This window comes from Sardina pilchardus, chromosome 13, assembly GCF_963854185.1.
Source record: "Sardina pilchardus chromosome 13, fSarPil1.1, whole genome shotgun sequence".
NCBI lineage: Eukaryota > Metazoa > Chordata > Actinopteri > Clupeiformes > Clupeidae > Sardina > Sardina pilchardus.
In genome coordinates this window covers 13039227-13054226 of record NC_085006.1, presented here as the reverse complement: position 1 = coordinate 13054226, position 15000 = coordinate 13039227, and the positions used below count along the sequence as shown (strand labels likewise).

Below are 15000 nucleotides of genomic sequence, written 5' to 3'. Positions count from 1 at the left end.
GGAGGCCCTTAATGAGAGCCATGCGGGACCCCACAATTTCTGTCTGCCTCTCTCTCTCTCTCTCTCTCTCTCTCTCTCTCTCTCTCTCTCTCTCTCTCTCTCTCTCTCTCTCTCTCTCCTCTCTCTCTCTCTCTGCCTCCTCCACGTGCGTATCCAAGCGAGTCATCAGATAGCTGCCTGACTACCCACCCACCCCGCCCCTCCCCATGCCACAACATGCTGGACACCTAATGAACATACCCCCCATGTACACACACACACACACACACACACTCACACACCCCTTTGTCCCCTGTCGCTGCTTCGTTCGCAGTTTCTCTGTGCTGCCACCATTGTAATGGAACCATGGCAATTACCCTGGCAACAACCTCGGCCTCAGAAGAACACTGCAGAAGAAAGGATCGGTGGTCGGGCGGGGGTGGGGGTGAAGCTCGGGGGTGTAGATGGGACGCCGATATAACCTTGGGATAGGAGGTGCCTGATTATCATAAAATTAATTGCCACATTTATTACGCAATATCTTGGCCGGACATTTATCGTAGCTCAGGGAAACCTTTGGCTGGTCTACAGTGAGGTATGATCACTCTACGGCGTACATCCCTTTTTTATGTGCATATTTAAACAAGCAGCACTAAGTGGATGTTGCGCTGGATCAGTCCGTTTGTTTGTTTTCTTGGCTCTTTCCTCCCCCAATTACTGCAATTGCGACCTGGCGAATTGGGTGGCAGTTAAAGTGTCCCTCCGTGGACGCGGAGTGTGAAATACAAGTCGACCGCTGATGGGCAATTTTCACACCAAAGCCCCAGTCTGCCGGTACAATAGGGCCACTGGATGTCTAATTATATCACAGCGTCGAACAAACCGCCGCCTCGGCCCCACGCTGGCCCTGCAAGCTCTCTCTCTGTCTCCGACACGTCGACAGTGTCACGCCAAACGAGAGACAACAGAAAACAGTCTGATGTTATGCGTTCAAGAGGACAAGGTCTAATACACAAGGCGTCTGCTACTTCTCTCTCTCTCTCTCTCTCTCTTTCTCTCTCTCTTTCTTTGTCTCTTTTGATTTGTTCTGCTTTTCTCGGTTTCATGTTGCTCCTGACGGGTTGCCGGGTGGCTGGCGGAGATGAGAGAGCGCGGCTGGAACTCTGGACTCGCGCTTCTCGTCTGGTCTCTGAAGGTTAGGGACAGATAAGGGCCTGGGGGAGAGACAGAGTACGTCTGTGTGTGTGTGTGTGTGTGTGTGTGTGTGTGTGTGTGTGTGTGTGTTTATGTGTGTGTCTATGTGTCTGTGTCTGTGTATTTGTGTCTCTCTCCTTCTTTGTCTGTGTGTGTCTTTCTCTCTATGTGTGTGTGTGTGTGTGTGTGTGTGTGTGTGTGTGTGTGTGTGTGTGTGTGTGTGTGTGTGTGTGTGTGTGTGTGTGTGTGTGTGTGTGTCTGTGTGTGCATGTTTCCATGGCTGGCATCTCCTGCGTGCCGGTGGCACAGAGGTCATGAGTGTTCAGCCTGAGGCAAATGAGAGGGTTCAGTCTTTAATGCAAGAGCTCTGTTTTCTTCTAACATCCCACCCCCCCCCCCCCCCCCCCCCATGTGTCTCTTTATCCCCCCTCTTTTGATTGATTGTCTGTTAAAGGCAATCTTTGTAACATGTCTGAGTGCGGTTTGTGGTAAGATCCTCATTACTCAGTTCACAGGGTAGTCTTCGGGGTGAGTACTATTGCTTCCTTGTGGCACTATTGCTATCCTTAGTTGGGCAAAGGGGAGTTCTGCAAAGTAGCTGCCCTGTCATTTTAACAGAATAGACAGATCGGGCATAGTTAAAGTGTAACGGCTCGTTCTTTACGGATCGAGAGTTACAGCTCTGCCGGGTTTCTCTGAAACTCTGAGTGCTAACTATTTCGGGTGTTAGTACTCCACGAGGAGGACTATCGAGCCCTGTGATCGGGCATTTTGTCCCTGAAAAGAAATATATGTGTGCGCACACAGTTTGGGACTACTTCAAGAACCTTCATAGACTGCTGCTGTTCACTGGGTGTTCTATGTTTCATTCTATGCTTTTTTTATGTGTGTTTATTAATTTATGACTTTTTAAACACTTTTAAACTATTGCCCTTTTTATTCTTTTGTGTACTATGATCTTGTGTGCTTTGCTTTTTTTTTATTTTTTAGTGTTTAAACTTTTCTTTGACAATTGCCCTTCTATGCTTTCATTAGCTATTCCTGTTTCCTTGTGTTTACGTTATGTAAACATGCTATATGAAAAAAGTTGACTTGACTTGACTCGACTTGACTCCCTTTATCCTCCCATCTCTTTGATTGCTGTATTTGTTGTGTTGTTTCACCTTGTTGCTAGCTTCGTCAATTTATACGGCTTTGTCTTTCTTCCTTTGTCTCTATCCTTTTCTCTGGCTAACATTGTCTCTTTTCATTTTATTCTTTCTTCTTTCTCTCTCTCCCACTCTTGCTTTTTCGCTTTTGCTCAGTATGTCCTTCGCCCTGTGGCACATGCTGTCTCTGAATAGAGACGTATCCACTCACACCCACAGCCATTTTCATGGACAAATACCTGAACAATATGCACATGAAAGGGAAGGTATGTATGTAGACTAGAGTGTAACACAATAGTCAATAAAATGTTAACTTTTTTTTTTCTCAGAATCTGCTGTCCCTGAATGCCCAGGCGCCTGTCTGCTCACCTGCACTGACCACAGCTGGAGACCAGACCATGGCCAAAGGTCCCAGCCTGTGTTCTGGTCACTGGCTGATGTGGCTGCCCACTGCGCAAAGAGACGTATTTTGGACACTCCGATTACAGGTGCAGACTGTAACGCCAGACAACATATTTCTCCCTCCGATGTCCAGTATTGACATCCACAGGACCTCTGTATAATGTCCGAAAAAGGTTACGTCGTCCTATTGACGTCCAAATGGGGTCACAAGGCACGAGTACCGCCTAACCGCTTCATTAACAGTGGCTGTCTCCTCTGGGCCTTCTCTCTCGTGTTCCTCCGCACTGAGCCTAATGAGGATTCTGGCTCTCTAACGCTCTCACATCGGACGTGCAAGAGGCCATGTGACATGTGGCTGCTGCTGCGGAGGTGTTGGAGAGGCCAGGGAGTGGACGAAGGGGGGGGGTAGTCGGACAGAGTGGGTGTCCACCTCTCTCTGAGTACCCGCGCGCGCACCTGTCAAGACTCTACAGGGCCCCGGGGCGGCAGATCGTGCGAGAGCTGGACATGTCTCATCCTTACACGGCTCCGTGAGTCGAGGAGAGAGGGAACGGGGGGGGGGGGAGAGAAAAGAGCAGTCTCTGAGCTAACTGGACGCGTCGCGTCTTCTCTCCCTCCTCTCTCGCGCTGGCTAAGCGGTCAAATGCTGCATGTCTGGCCCGTGACTGGGGCTGCCGGTGGCATGGCAGCTGGGCGTGTGTGTGTGTGTGTGTGTGTGTGTGTGTGTGTGTGTGTGTGTGTGTGTGTGTGTGTAGGTGTGGAGGAGGTGGTGGGGGGGAGAGGGGTTGGGTGAGTGCATATGTGTCTGAGATGTACGCAGCAGATGAGAGTGGACTGGTCAGCGGAGTCCTGCCTGCCCGGGTAAATATCCCACTCCTGACAGGCCTGTGCAAATACGGACGTGCTGCGCCTGCCTTGCCTTGCTGTCTCACCTCTCGTCTGTCTTACTCATTTTCTCCCCCCCCCCCCCCTCTCTCTCTTTCTCACACATACACACACACATGCTCTATCTCTCCTTTTCTTTCTTTCTCTTTTTTTCTTTCTCTCTCTCTCTCTCTCTCTCTCCTGCTGTTTGCAGTTACACTCCAACAGTGCCAGAGTCAAATGAAGGCTGTGAGTGCCTGTCAAGGAGATGACTCTCCACCTCAGGCTACTCACGCTCTCTCTCTCTCTCTCTCTCTCTCTCTGTTTCTCTCACACACTCTCTCTCTCTACTCTTTCTCTCTGTCTCTCTCCCCCTCCCTCTCTTCATCTCTCTGTATATCAGCTATATCCGGCCAACGTGCAAAGGAAGAATGATCTACCAATTAGCCGGCTTAACCATTCGTTTAAGTTCTTCCTTTGACCACTTAGCCCTCTCCGGGGTATAAATTAACACAAACAATCATGCTAACTTCCCTCTTTAGAGAGCCCGCCCGTCAGCCTGCTAAGTTGGCATGATGTTGCTGTACACATTTGTTGATTTGTTTCATGCCTTCAGGAGTAGCTCCGTGGCCGAGTGCTGTCTGTGCTCCTCAGGGTACACTGCGAGTCCCTCTTTGTATTAAAAAGAGCGGCGAGCTACAGCATCACATCTCCAGCGTGTCCAACTAGCAGCGAGAGCCTGAAGGGGTGTGTTTCTGCCCTTTGGCCATATTGTTCGAGGTTGAATTTCTCTCTCTCTCCCTCTCTCTCTCTCTCTCTCTCTCTCTCTCTCTCTCTCTCTCTCTCTCTCTCTCTTTTTTTTTTTTGCCCAGAGCAGGAGAATTAAAAAGCTGCCCTGTCAATTTCCATTATTAGACATCAGGTGGCACGCCAGGTCTCTGCAGCATGCTCCACTGCTCCCCACTATACTCTGGGCCTCTTAACCCTAATTGACAGTCTTAAATCCACTCTGCTCGAGCAGCCCACGGCACTCAGAGATTCAGTGACTAAGGGAGGGGGGAAACAAAAAGGTATGGAGTGACAAAGAAAAGTGGGAGAAAGACAAAAAAAAGGTATGGAGAAGGACAAAAGGAGAAAGAGAGAGAGAGCGAGGCAGAGAGAGAGAGAGAGAAGGAAGGGAGGCAGAGAGGTTATGAAGGGCAAAGAGGAAGAGGGAGAGTTAAGATAATAATAAGCAGAGGAATTGAGTGCAACAGACGGCAGAGATGGAGTGATTGCATCCCTCGTGCCCCGATATGGATCTGTAATCTTGGCTCTTCTCATGGCTGCCTGCGGAGAGCACCTGGAGCACGTGTCGCAGGGCAGAGATACCGTCTTAAGCGCACCAGGATCTCCAACTCGGCTTACGCAACGTCAGGGCCGCCGCCGCCACCGCCGCCGCCCGCCGCCGCCCGCCACTACTGCTGCTGCCTCCGCGTTCTCGGTCGTCAGCGGCGATGACAGCGGAGGCGCTCGCGCGAATTAGCCCCCGAGATACGCGTGCCGCTCTCAATTACGGGCCGCGGAATGGGAACCGAGGTGTAGCCAGATTTATCCGGTGTGTGTGTGGACCCTCTAGGCCAGGCAGCAGCAGCAGCAGCAGTGACATCAGCGGCAGCGGCGGAGGAATCATCATCAGGCAACTCTCAGAGATGAAGTCGTGCCTAAGATGAGATCGATCTGTGGCATGTCTCTCTCTCTCTCTCTCTCTCTTTCTTTCTCTCTCTCTGACAGTACTCCACCCTTCTCTCTGATGCTCAGGAGGAGGTGCTTTACTTTTTTTTTGGGGGGGGGGGAGCCTCTAATCTCCCGAACACGACACAATTCATCTCCTGTCTCCTCCATAAGCTTCGTAATCTCACCCCCTAGATTTGCCTCCTGTACACCGTGGCAAATGGTGCACTAATGGGTGGATATGCGGGGTGCGGAGTGCGGGGTGGGGAGAGGCGCATAAAGCCGGGCTTATCCGGACTGGGATTACGTGGGGAAGAGCAAATTAAGAGGACTCAACTCATTAGCACAGCTTTAATTTGCCGGCCCTCCTGGAGTAATCCCACCCATCCCCGCCCCAACATACAAAACCAAAATCTCCCCCTCAATGGGCGATTTCAAGGGAAGAGGGCAAGGATGAGTGGTTGAGATGCCGGAGCCGTGTTTTTCAGACGTGTTTCTTTTTTTTCTGGTTTTTCAAGATTTCCAGATGACTCATACACACACACACGCACACACACACACACAGACACACACACACACACACACACACACACACACACACACACACGCGCCCACAAACACATTTGTGCTGCCAGCGCAGGCCATCAAGCATCAGCCCACTCTCACCTTTCTGTCAACCACCAAGGCGATGTTTTTTTGCGGCAAGCACATTGAATTACATCAGAATCCAGGGGATCAGAACTCGTGCTATGAAAGCTTTCATTCTAAGGGGCGAGGAGGGGGGTGTTGAGAGCACCTGAGCAGCCAAAGCTAGAAAAAAGAGACTGACCCCTTTGATGATCTTTCTATCCAAGTCTCTTGTTTTTTTTTGGGGGGGTCGTCTGAAGCATTGCTGCTCACGCGTGCAAGTGTTTTTTTAACACCGCTGCATCGCCTCCCCAATCTCTTAGCCTCTCAGAGTGGAGGTGAAATAAGAAGAAGAAAAGAATAAAAAAAATAAACGAAACAGGCTGCGTTTTATGTGATTTTTTTTTTACCTGTGCAGGGAAAGGCTGGGCTGGGGCACACTGAACGATTTTTACTGTGCTTTTCGCTCGACTCTAAATATTGATTTAAGTAACTCCCGTGCAGCTGACACTGGGCTCGGGGAGTGCTAACCAAAAGAGCATAAACAGAAACGACTGCACAGGTGTGCTGCAATAACTCCCTTTTGCGGTGTTAACGCACGTGGATGTATTACAGATTAGCCAGACTCAAACACAAAGAGGGCTCACCGTGGACTACTTTGCTATTACCGAGTTGGTGTAATGCACATAGGTATTGAGACCACTGACCAGTATACCCTAGAACTAGAAACTCACTGCCCACTACCCAAGTCCTTATTAGGGAAAACCCGTCACTCGGCGGCCATATTGCAACGCTTTTATGGGCATCTACGGGGTATCTATTTCACTCCAGCGGCGAGATCACATCACACGATTGCTACGATGTATTCACAACACACCACATGATCGGCATCATGTCGACACTAGCCCTCTGAACTGCCTAACTCCATGCCTTTCTATGGAGGATTGTTTTGGGTGCTGTGTCTCATTTGAAAGTCTCTGCCATTATGAACTATAGTTCCTCAGAGGGGGGTTGAAGTGGAGTGCTTTGATTTCCTGTTCTCACTATTCTAACTACTGCTGCTGTGCATTTATGGAACCCAATCGGATTTACAGTCAGAACTGTACAATCATAGACTCAACAAGTAACAACCGGAACATGAGACCCCCTGTGCAGCAAGCCATGGTGAGGAACATGTTATTATGCTGAAATGGCTTTTAGCCTTTTGTACAATTCCATCATGAACCTTACCATTGTGCTGTTTGTGGTCCAGCAGAGAGAAAGAGAGAGACAGAGAGAGAGAGAGGGAGAGCGGGAGAGAGAGAGAGGGGAGAGAAGGAGAGAGAGAAGGAGAGTGAGAGAAAGAGAGATAGAGTAGTGTGAATAAAAAAAGGACGCAGGCAGCTGCACTTCACGGGCCGTACTTAACAGGCCTAAACGGCCCACGTGGCGCTCGGCATAATCAGCGAGGGCCCCTAGAGGAGGGCAGCGCTGGAAGCGGCGTATTACCTTTTGGTGCGGCCGCCGCCACTGTTTACACTCACCTCAGAAGAGGCGAAACAAAGCGCAATCACCGCGCTAGTAATTAACCCCCGGGGCCAACCAATGCAGGACTGATGCGGCGCACCGGTGCCATTGTGACGACTCTCCCCCGGCGGCCTCACTGTGTAGAGCCCTGGAGTGTGTGTGTGTGTGTGAGTGTGTGCATGTGTGTGTGTGTGTGTCTGTGTGTGTGTGTGTGTTCATCTGCGTGGGCTGGTGAGCATGGATCATGGATCATGGATACATGTCCACTTAACAAGCTCAACACGGCTTTCAGAAAGCTGCCTGTGTGTGTCCAACATGCCCATCAACAAGCCCTCAAATCTGATGAGGAGCACTGGTCTGTCAGAAATAACAATAATAATGGGGATGTTTTGACTCTATGATGTTCATATACATTATAGATAAAAGGCAGACTTCTCCCCCGTTTCACTGCCACCAGTTTCTCTGAGGACCTTATTTAGCCAATACAGTTCAGAGAGTAAGTAAATATCTTTTATAGAAACGAAAGAGGAAGAAAGCAAAGGGAGGCAAAGAAAGTAAGCAGCCTAATTGCAGTTCCTCTGACAATTCACAACAGATTCCTGCACTCAGAGTTCCTGCAGTTAGCGTAGCGATGGCGACAGTGGATGCTAGTGTTCTCAGACAGGCGCCACAAGACCATGTCTCATTTAGTCATTTAAGAGCTACTGTAGGACAGTGATTAAGAGGTCATTTTTAGAAGTCATCACTTTAGTGTTCACGCAGCTTGAACAACCGTTTGCACAGGGGTTCATGCAATTTATGCGAGAAGAGACTTTTTCAAAGTGCTTTGCCGCTAATGGCAATTAAAGATCATATTACTTTCACTGTATCTTTTTTTCCCCCCAATATCTCTTGATATTTTGGGAAGAAATTACATCTTTGAAAATTCAACACCATTACATATGTTGTCTTCTTTTGCTATTGAACAGAAACAGCTCTCTGGAGCAGAGCTGGAACATCCTCATCACACTTTTTCTTTTTAGTCACTGGCCTTTAGCGTGATCTTAAGTTAATTCCTCACAAAGGCAAGTTAATTAAACCAGGAAGGGCTAACCAAGTGGGCGGAGGATATCTGAGTCTTTATCTCGACCATCCTTCATAGCTCACCTCTTCTTTGAGTCACCAGACAATCTTCTTCAACACGCTTTTCAGACTGCATTTTGTCTTTAATCTATAGGTTTTAACAGAGTTGATATACATGGCAAATGAAATGTGGCAGCCTTTCATTTTGATAGATGTGGTGTGTGTGTGTGTGTGTGTGTGTGTGTGTGTGTGTGTGTGTGTGTGTGTGTGTGTGTGTGTGTGTGTGTGTGTGTGTGTGTGTGTGTGTGTGTGTGTGTGTGTGTGTGTGTGTGTGTGTGTGTGTCTAAGATAGATTCACCTGTGTCTAAGATAGATTCTCATCGCGCGTAAAGGTCAGCTTTGTGGGCAGTGATTAGTGGCTGGTTATGCAGTATCCAAGGTCTATTTGAATAACACTAATGAACCACGCAGGAGTCTGGTATTAGAGTACCTGCCACATCACATCACAGATCGCTTGTAGTCATCGGAAGAATAAATTAAGAGTTATTATCTAGAGTCTGACGGAAATAAATCTCTGGTGACCTTTAACTTATGCGAGATTAAAGCATTTTTTCTTTATTATTATTATTTAAATGAGAACTGCATGTTTGAGTAAATATGCTAATGTTGCTGACGACACCTCGACTGCTATTCAGAATATTTCCAACAAATGGATGACCGATTTACACTGTGAATTGTAAAATGCATTAAAGCTGGGTACATACCGAGCTCATTACGATTCCTTCTCAGTATTGCTGCATATGCATCTTTTAAGTTTCAAATCAGAGGGAGCACAACAAGCTCAATAATGCACCCTTTCTCCCCCAAGGGGAGTCTGAACTATTCAGACATAGCCGTCCTTCATAAAAACAACAAATGCAAATCCAAATCGATGAATAAATATTTACTAGTGCAAGGACCCCTCTGCGTTCAGTGTCACCAGTGTCTACTCTCATCTCCGCTCTTGCTCTCGCTTTCAAACACACACACACACACACACACACACACACACACACACAGAGACACACTCTCACACGACACATCTATCAAAATGAAAGGCTGCCACATTACATTTGCAAGTGTGCACCCCTTGACAAATGATCCACCTGTGGGCTGGTAAAGGATGAGAGAGTGGGGATGTTCAGGGGGGGGATCGGGCAGCAGGTTGGCCAGTCAGTCTTTCTAAGGACAAAAGGTAGCAGCCATGATGGCCTCCTATCTATCGGCCCGGCGCATCAAAGTCAGCGGTCGGTCGCGGTTGTTGTCGCCACCTGCGCGCGCTGCCCAGGTCTGTGGCTGTCAGGGCTTTCAGCTCTGGTTAGGCTCAGCTCACAGACGGCCTGTGCTGTGGGCGGCTAATGGCGTCCCTCAGCCCTGCACGCGCGGAGCGCGTCTCCCTGCACCCCCCTAGGAAAGCACTTGCCATGAAAGGGCCTCTTGCACCCTGTCAGCCCTGCGTCTGCTCACCCTGGCCCTGCTGGGCCCTTAATGAGATGGCCATGTGGGAATGGGCATGCCAAAGTGGACCTTGTTTCCTCATGTTGTTTTCTCTTTTTACCATTCTTAGGCTTTTTACTCTCTCTCTCTCTCTTGCTCCCTATTGCTCATTCTCTCTCTCTCTCTCTCTCTCTCTCTAATGGGCTTTCAAGCAAAACTGTAACCCACAACTACCACCCTCCAACCCATACACATACACACACACAAAAAAACACATTTCATTCTGAGTGCCTTAAGTCTATAGATATTTGTAAAGATATTTTCTGAACATGTTTATGATTGAAGAGGGGCCAACAGATTTCCTGTGTTGGTGTGTGTGTGTGTGTGTGTGTGTGTGTGTGTGTGTGTGTGTGTGAGAGTATGTGTATGTTTATTTGTGCTGGTGTGAATGAGCAAGGATATAGTAACGCCATTACCAAAGTGCTTCGGTGATGCATTAAAAATAAGAAAAAAATAAGCTTGTGATGGCAATTATTGTGTAGTGCTCCATCCAAGTATTCTCTAGTATGTGTGTATGTGTGTGTGTGTGTGTGTGTGTGTGTATGTGTGTGTGTTCGTGTTTGTGTGTTCATGTTTGTGGCTTCCCAGTGTGCCTTGTTATATCTCTCCATCAGAGCCTGGTCTTCCTCATTATTGGCAGTGTGTTTTGTGTTTTGTGTGTGTCTGTGTGTGTTTTGTGTGTTTTGTGTGTGTGTGTGTGTGTGCATCACCCAGCTCTTATCGGAGCTTTCTCTGTGGAACACTCCATGAGTAGGCCTGTGTGTGGCCCACTGATACCACAGATATGCCTCCAACGCTCGCTCTCTCTCTCTTTCTCTCTCTTTCTTGCACACTTTCTCTTACTCTTCACATCTCTCCCTCCCTCCCTCCCTCCCTCTCTCTCTCTTGCACAATTTCTTTCTTACTCTTCACATCTCTCCCTCCCTCCCTCTCTCTCTCTCTCTCCCTCTGTTTTTCCCTCTCTGTTTTCTCTTGTTTCTCCTCTCTGTTTCCTTCTCCCTCTCTCTTTGGGAAACACAACTCACTGTCAGATCCACTGTATGTCCTGAGGGACGCCGGGAGAGGCGAACGAGGGCCGGGCTGGGCTGGGGTGGGTGGAGGTGGGTGGAGGCGAAGGCGGTGGCGGAGGAAAAGGAGGAGAAGGAGGAAAAGGAGGCAGAATTAATTTGTACTTTTCAATCTGCTGCCCACTGCCGCCTCCGGTCCGGCGCTGTCCAGGCCGCAGCGGCCGCCTGCCATGTGGATGGATGCATGGAGCCGGGTGACAAACAGATTAATGGAGCAGGGGATCGGTGCCCCGGCGGAGGCCCAGGGGACGGAGGGGAAGGAGGGAGGAGAGGAGAGGAAGGAGGGAGTGAGGGAGGAGGAGGAGGAGGAGGGATGGAGGTCCCCTGGTGCCACTGCTCAACATGCCCTCAGAGTTCCAGCTACCTGGCCCCTGCCAAGTCCCACTGGCATTAGGCCTGGCAGCGCCAGTGTGTGTGCGTCTGTGTGTGTAGGTGTGTGTGTGTGTATTCCCATCTGAATGTGTGCATAGGTGTGAGTGCTTTTGTGTGTGTGTGTGTGTGTGTGTGTGTGTGTGTGTATGTGTCTGTGGGTTTGCATATTTTGCATTCACTTGCTGAAGTGTGTGCACACATGGGTATTCCTGTAATTGTGTGTGTGTGTGTATGTGTACATGTGTGTGTGTGAGCATGTGCATGTGTGTTTGTCTGCCCCTGTAGTGGCTGTAGCCGGGCTGGTTGTGCAGCAGTACGCTGCTGGTGCTGGTGTACTCTGGGGCAGATTAATGGGCCATTGTCTGGCTGCCCCCTCGGGGGGGCTGGCACATTGGCGTGGAGGCTCTATGGGCCGTGCAGCTACACCACCTCCGTCCCACCAGGGCGGGTCATTAGCGCAGGCTCCAGCGCCCGCCGTGCCACCCCGCTGACTGGCACACCTGGAGGGGAGCCCCCTGATTACCAACCCCCTCCCCCGCCCTACCTCAGCACCGCTGCACCCCCCCAGCCCCTCCATATAAATGCAGACTGGTGCAAGTCTCCACCACCACGGAGAGGCCTACCTCTCCCCACACAGAGATCACTGCCAAGACCGACTCTTAAGAGTCGTGCAGATGCAGGTGTGTGACTGATCCGCACCCTTACAGCGCTAGCCGTGAACTTGTTTGAATATTTTAAGTGAGAATATGAAAGCATGTATGAGATTTTTTATTAATAGTTCCTGGGAGAATCTGCAGTGCAATCCACCCTACTTCTAACCCCCCCCCCCCTCCACACACACCCCCCATCCCCTCCCCTCATTTACACTTTCATGAGCTCACGGTAGTCGACTAAACGCACGGCGGCCCGGAGCAGATTACCAAACGAGAGCACCATGCTTAGTCTCCTCTGTGAATTTACAAAGAAAATAAAGGGATTTCCAGTACAAAAAAAAATAAAATATCTAAGCTCAATACCTGAGCTCCCATTTAAGCTCCTTCATTGATCTTCTCTGCTTTTCTGTGCATGTTTATGCCCTGATGCGCTGTTCTTCACCTGCGTGACTTGTAAAACATTTTACGGCCCCCGTGTTGGCTCCGGACATAAATGCAATATTCATTTCTGCAGTGTTATCCAATTAGTATGCACACATTATGGAGCACCAGTACATGCACGTGAACACAGACACACAGACACACAGACACACACACACACACACACACACACACACACACACACACACACACACACACACACACACAGACACACAGACATGCACACTCACACACACAGACACACAGACATGCACACTCACACACACACACACATTCTCATTATACTGCAATACTTTGCTCTCTCTCTTCTCTATTCATCAACTTTTTTTATCCCTCGTTCCCTCCCTCCCTCCCTCCCTCCCTGCCTGACATTTTTGCTCTTGTGTTGGACACACATTAGTCTCTCAGCAGACTTGTGGTAATGACCCATCCCTTACTGGCTGCCACCACTGTGGACAACCCCCCACCCCCCACCCCACCCCCCACCATCCTCCATCTCACGTGGTGGTGGTGGTGGTGGTGGTGGTGGATGGTCTGGCGCAGCTAATCGCGTGGCTAATCAGCAGCATCTGACATCTCCATCATTACCCCCCATCTCCCACTCCCACTCCCACCTCCACACCCCCCATCTCCCACTCCCACCTCCACCCCCCGGCCCGGCTGACACCCAAGGCAACTGGAACAAGATCAGGGGATTCTCACCTCCGATGGAGGCGTCTGACTGTGGGCACGGAGAGTGGTGGCACAGGGAGAGTCCAGAGATGGGAGAGAAGAGGTGTGTGTGTGTGTGTGTGTGTGTGTGTGTGTGTGTGTGTGCTACTGTGTGTGTGTGTGTGTGTGTGTGTGGTGGTTGGCTCAGAGCTTTTACTCATTACTGCCGGGGCCAACATTTCTTTTTCCTCTCCCCTCAATCTCTTTAGCCCATGATTATCATGCTCAATAGCAGAGTAACGTGAAATTACTTATTGACTCCGGTGAGGGGAATGTTATTTATAACGTCGATGGCTAATTCCCCCGTGGCAGGGTGGGCGCCTGACAAGTTTATGCGGTGGCAAATGGGGAGGGCTGGCGCAACGTGCAATAACACATCATCTGTTGTCTGCCGTGGCTTACCGGTGGCAAGGAGCGGAGAAATAGGCGGACTGTTGCGGGTATGGCTTGATTTGGGTGGATGGGTGGGTGGGGGCGTAGGTGTGTAGGGGTTGTGGTTGTGGTTGTGGTGGGGTTTCTCGTGTGTAATGTTGACTGATAGCGCGCTCGTGTGTGCAACCACACACTTCACCTGTCACACACACCTCGGCTGCGGTGCTGCCGGCTTGCACGGCGACAGATGGATTGTGTCGACGCACACACACACACACACACACACACACACGGAAGCGTGTTCATTAAAACTGGAAAGAGCACACAGTAGCTTCGCAGCGGAGGTCAATCCTTTGATTCTGCTCATTTATGGACCTGTATGCATTTGTGTGTGTGTGTATTTGTGTGTGTGTGTGTGTGTGTGTGTGTGTGTGTGTGTGTGTGTATCAATTATGACAGCTATCACACTGGCCAATGGGCCTTTCTTTTAATGGCGCAGGCAAGGCAAACTTTGTCCAGATCTTTGCCCCGGTGAGCGACAGGGGTTCAGCCGAGTCCCATTGTGCCGAGACATGGACAGTAATGACCGCCGGCCCCTGTGAGGGCCGCCTTTGATGTGGCGTCACTAAATGATCACACAAATGCGCAAAGTCCTGCAATCAAACGCCTGGCCACAGGAGAACAGAAATGTTGTACGAGCCCTGGCTGCTCTGTCTTTGGGGTGACGTTGGGGAACGATTGTGAGGGTGGAGGGATTGGTAGTTGGTGATGATGGTGGTGTGTGTGTGTGTGTGTGTGTGTGTGTGTGTGTGTGTCTGTGTGTGTGTGTGTGTGTGTGTGTGTGTGTGTGTGTGTGTTTGGTGAGGGGGGTGTTGGATCTGTTCTGTTCAATTTTCGTCCTGTGGACCACATCCCATTTCCTACGCAGCCACTTGCATTGCTGTAATGTATTCGGTCATTACTCCCACCAGCCCGTATCTCTATTAGAGAATTCAGGAGAATTGATTATCTCCCCAAAATGTGCTTGGTGTGAATGGAAATGAAGACGTCTAATTAAACGTCCTGAAAGATCGTTTTGAGAATTAAAAAAGATGCCCTCCAAAGAGCTCTCACTCTTTACCAAACACGCGCTTGACAAACAGCAAATTGTATATTTTTGACATGTTACTCTATTTTCATTCACGGCACTTGGATAAGCCTCTTACGGTAGCCAGTTACAGTCAACCAAGTGTGACCAGAATAGATTATTCTACTGTCAATGAAGTCAATGAAGGGCCAAGCGCTTTTTGAATAATTTGTATCAAACATCTGCACCCTTAACACAAAGTACAAGGTCAACAGCACTTACTGTTT

At 49.5% G+C, this 15000-nt stretch overlaps 1 protein-coding gene across 1 annotated transcript in view; it reads right to left on the bottom strand.

The window, feature by feature from the left end:
• Nucleotides 1-15000, bottom strand: part of kirrel3b (kirre like nephrin family adhesion molecule 3b) — a 168460-nt gene that overhangs the window by 104516 nt on the left and 48944 nt on the right. The window contains exon 2 of the mRNA XM_062553152.1: nucleotides 13267-13285. Coding sequence (XP_062409136.1) covers nucleotides 13267-13285 — 19 coding nt within the window. The remainder of the gene's footprint in view (nucleotides 1-13266; nucleotides 13286-15000) is intronic.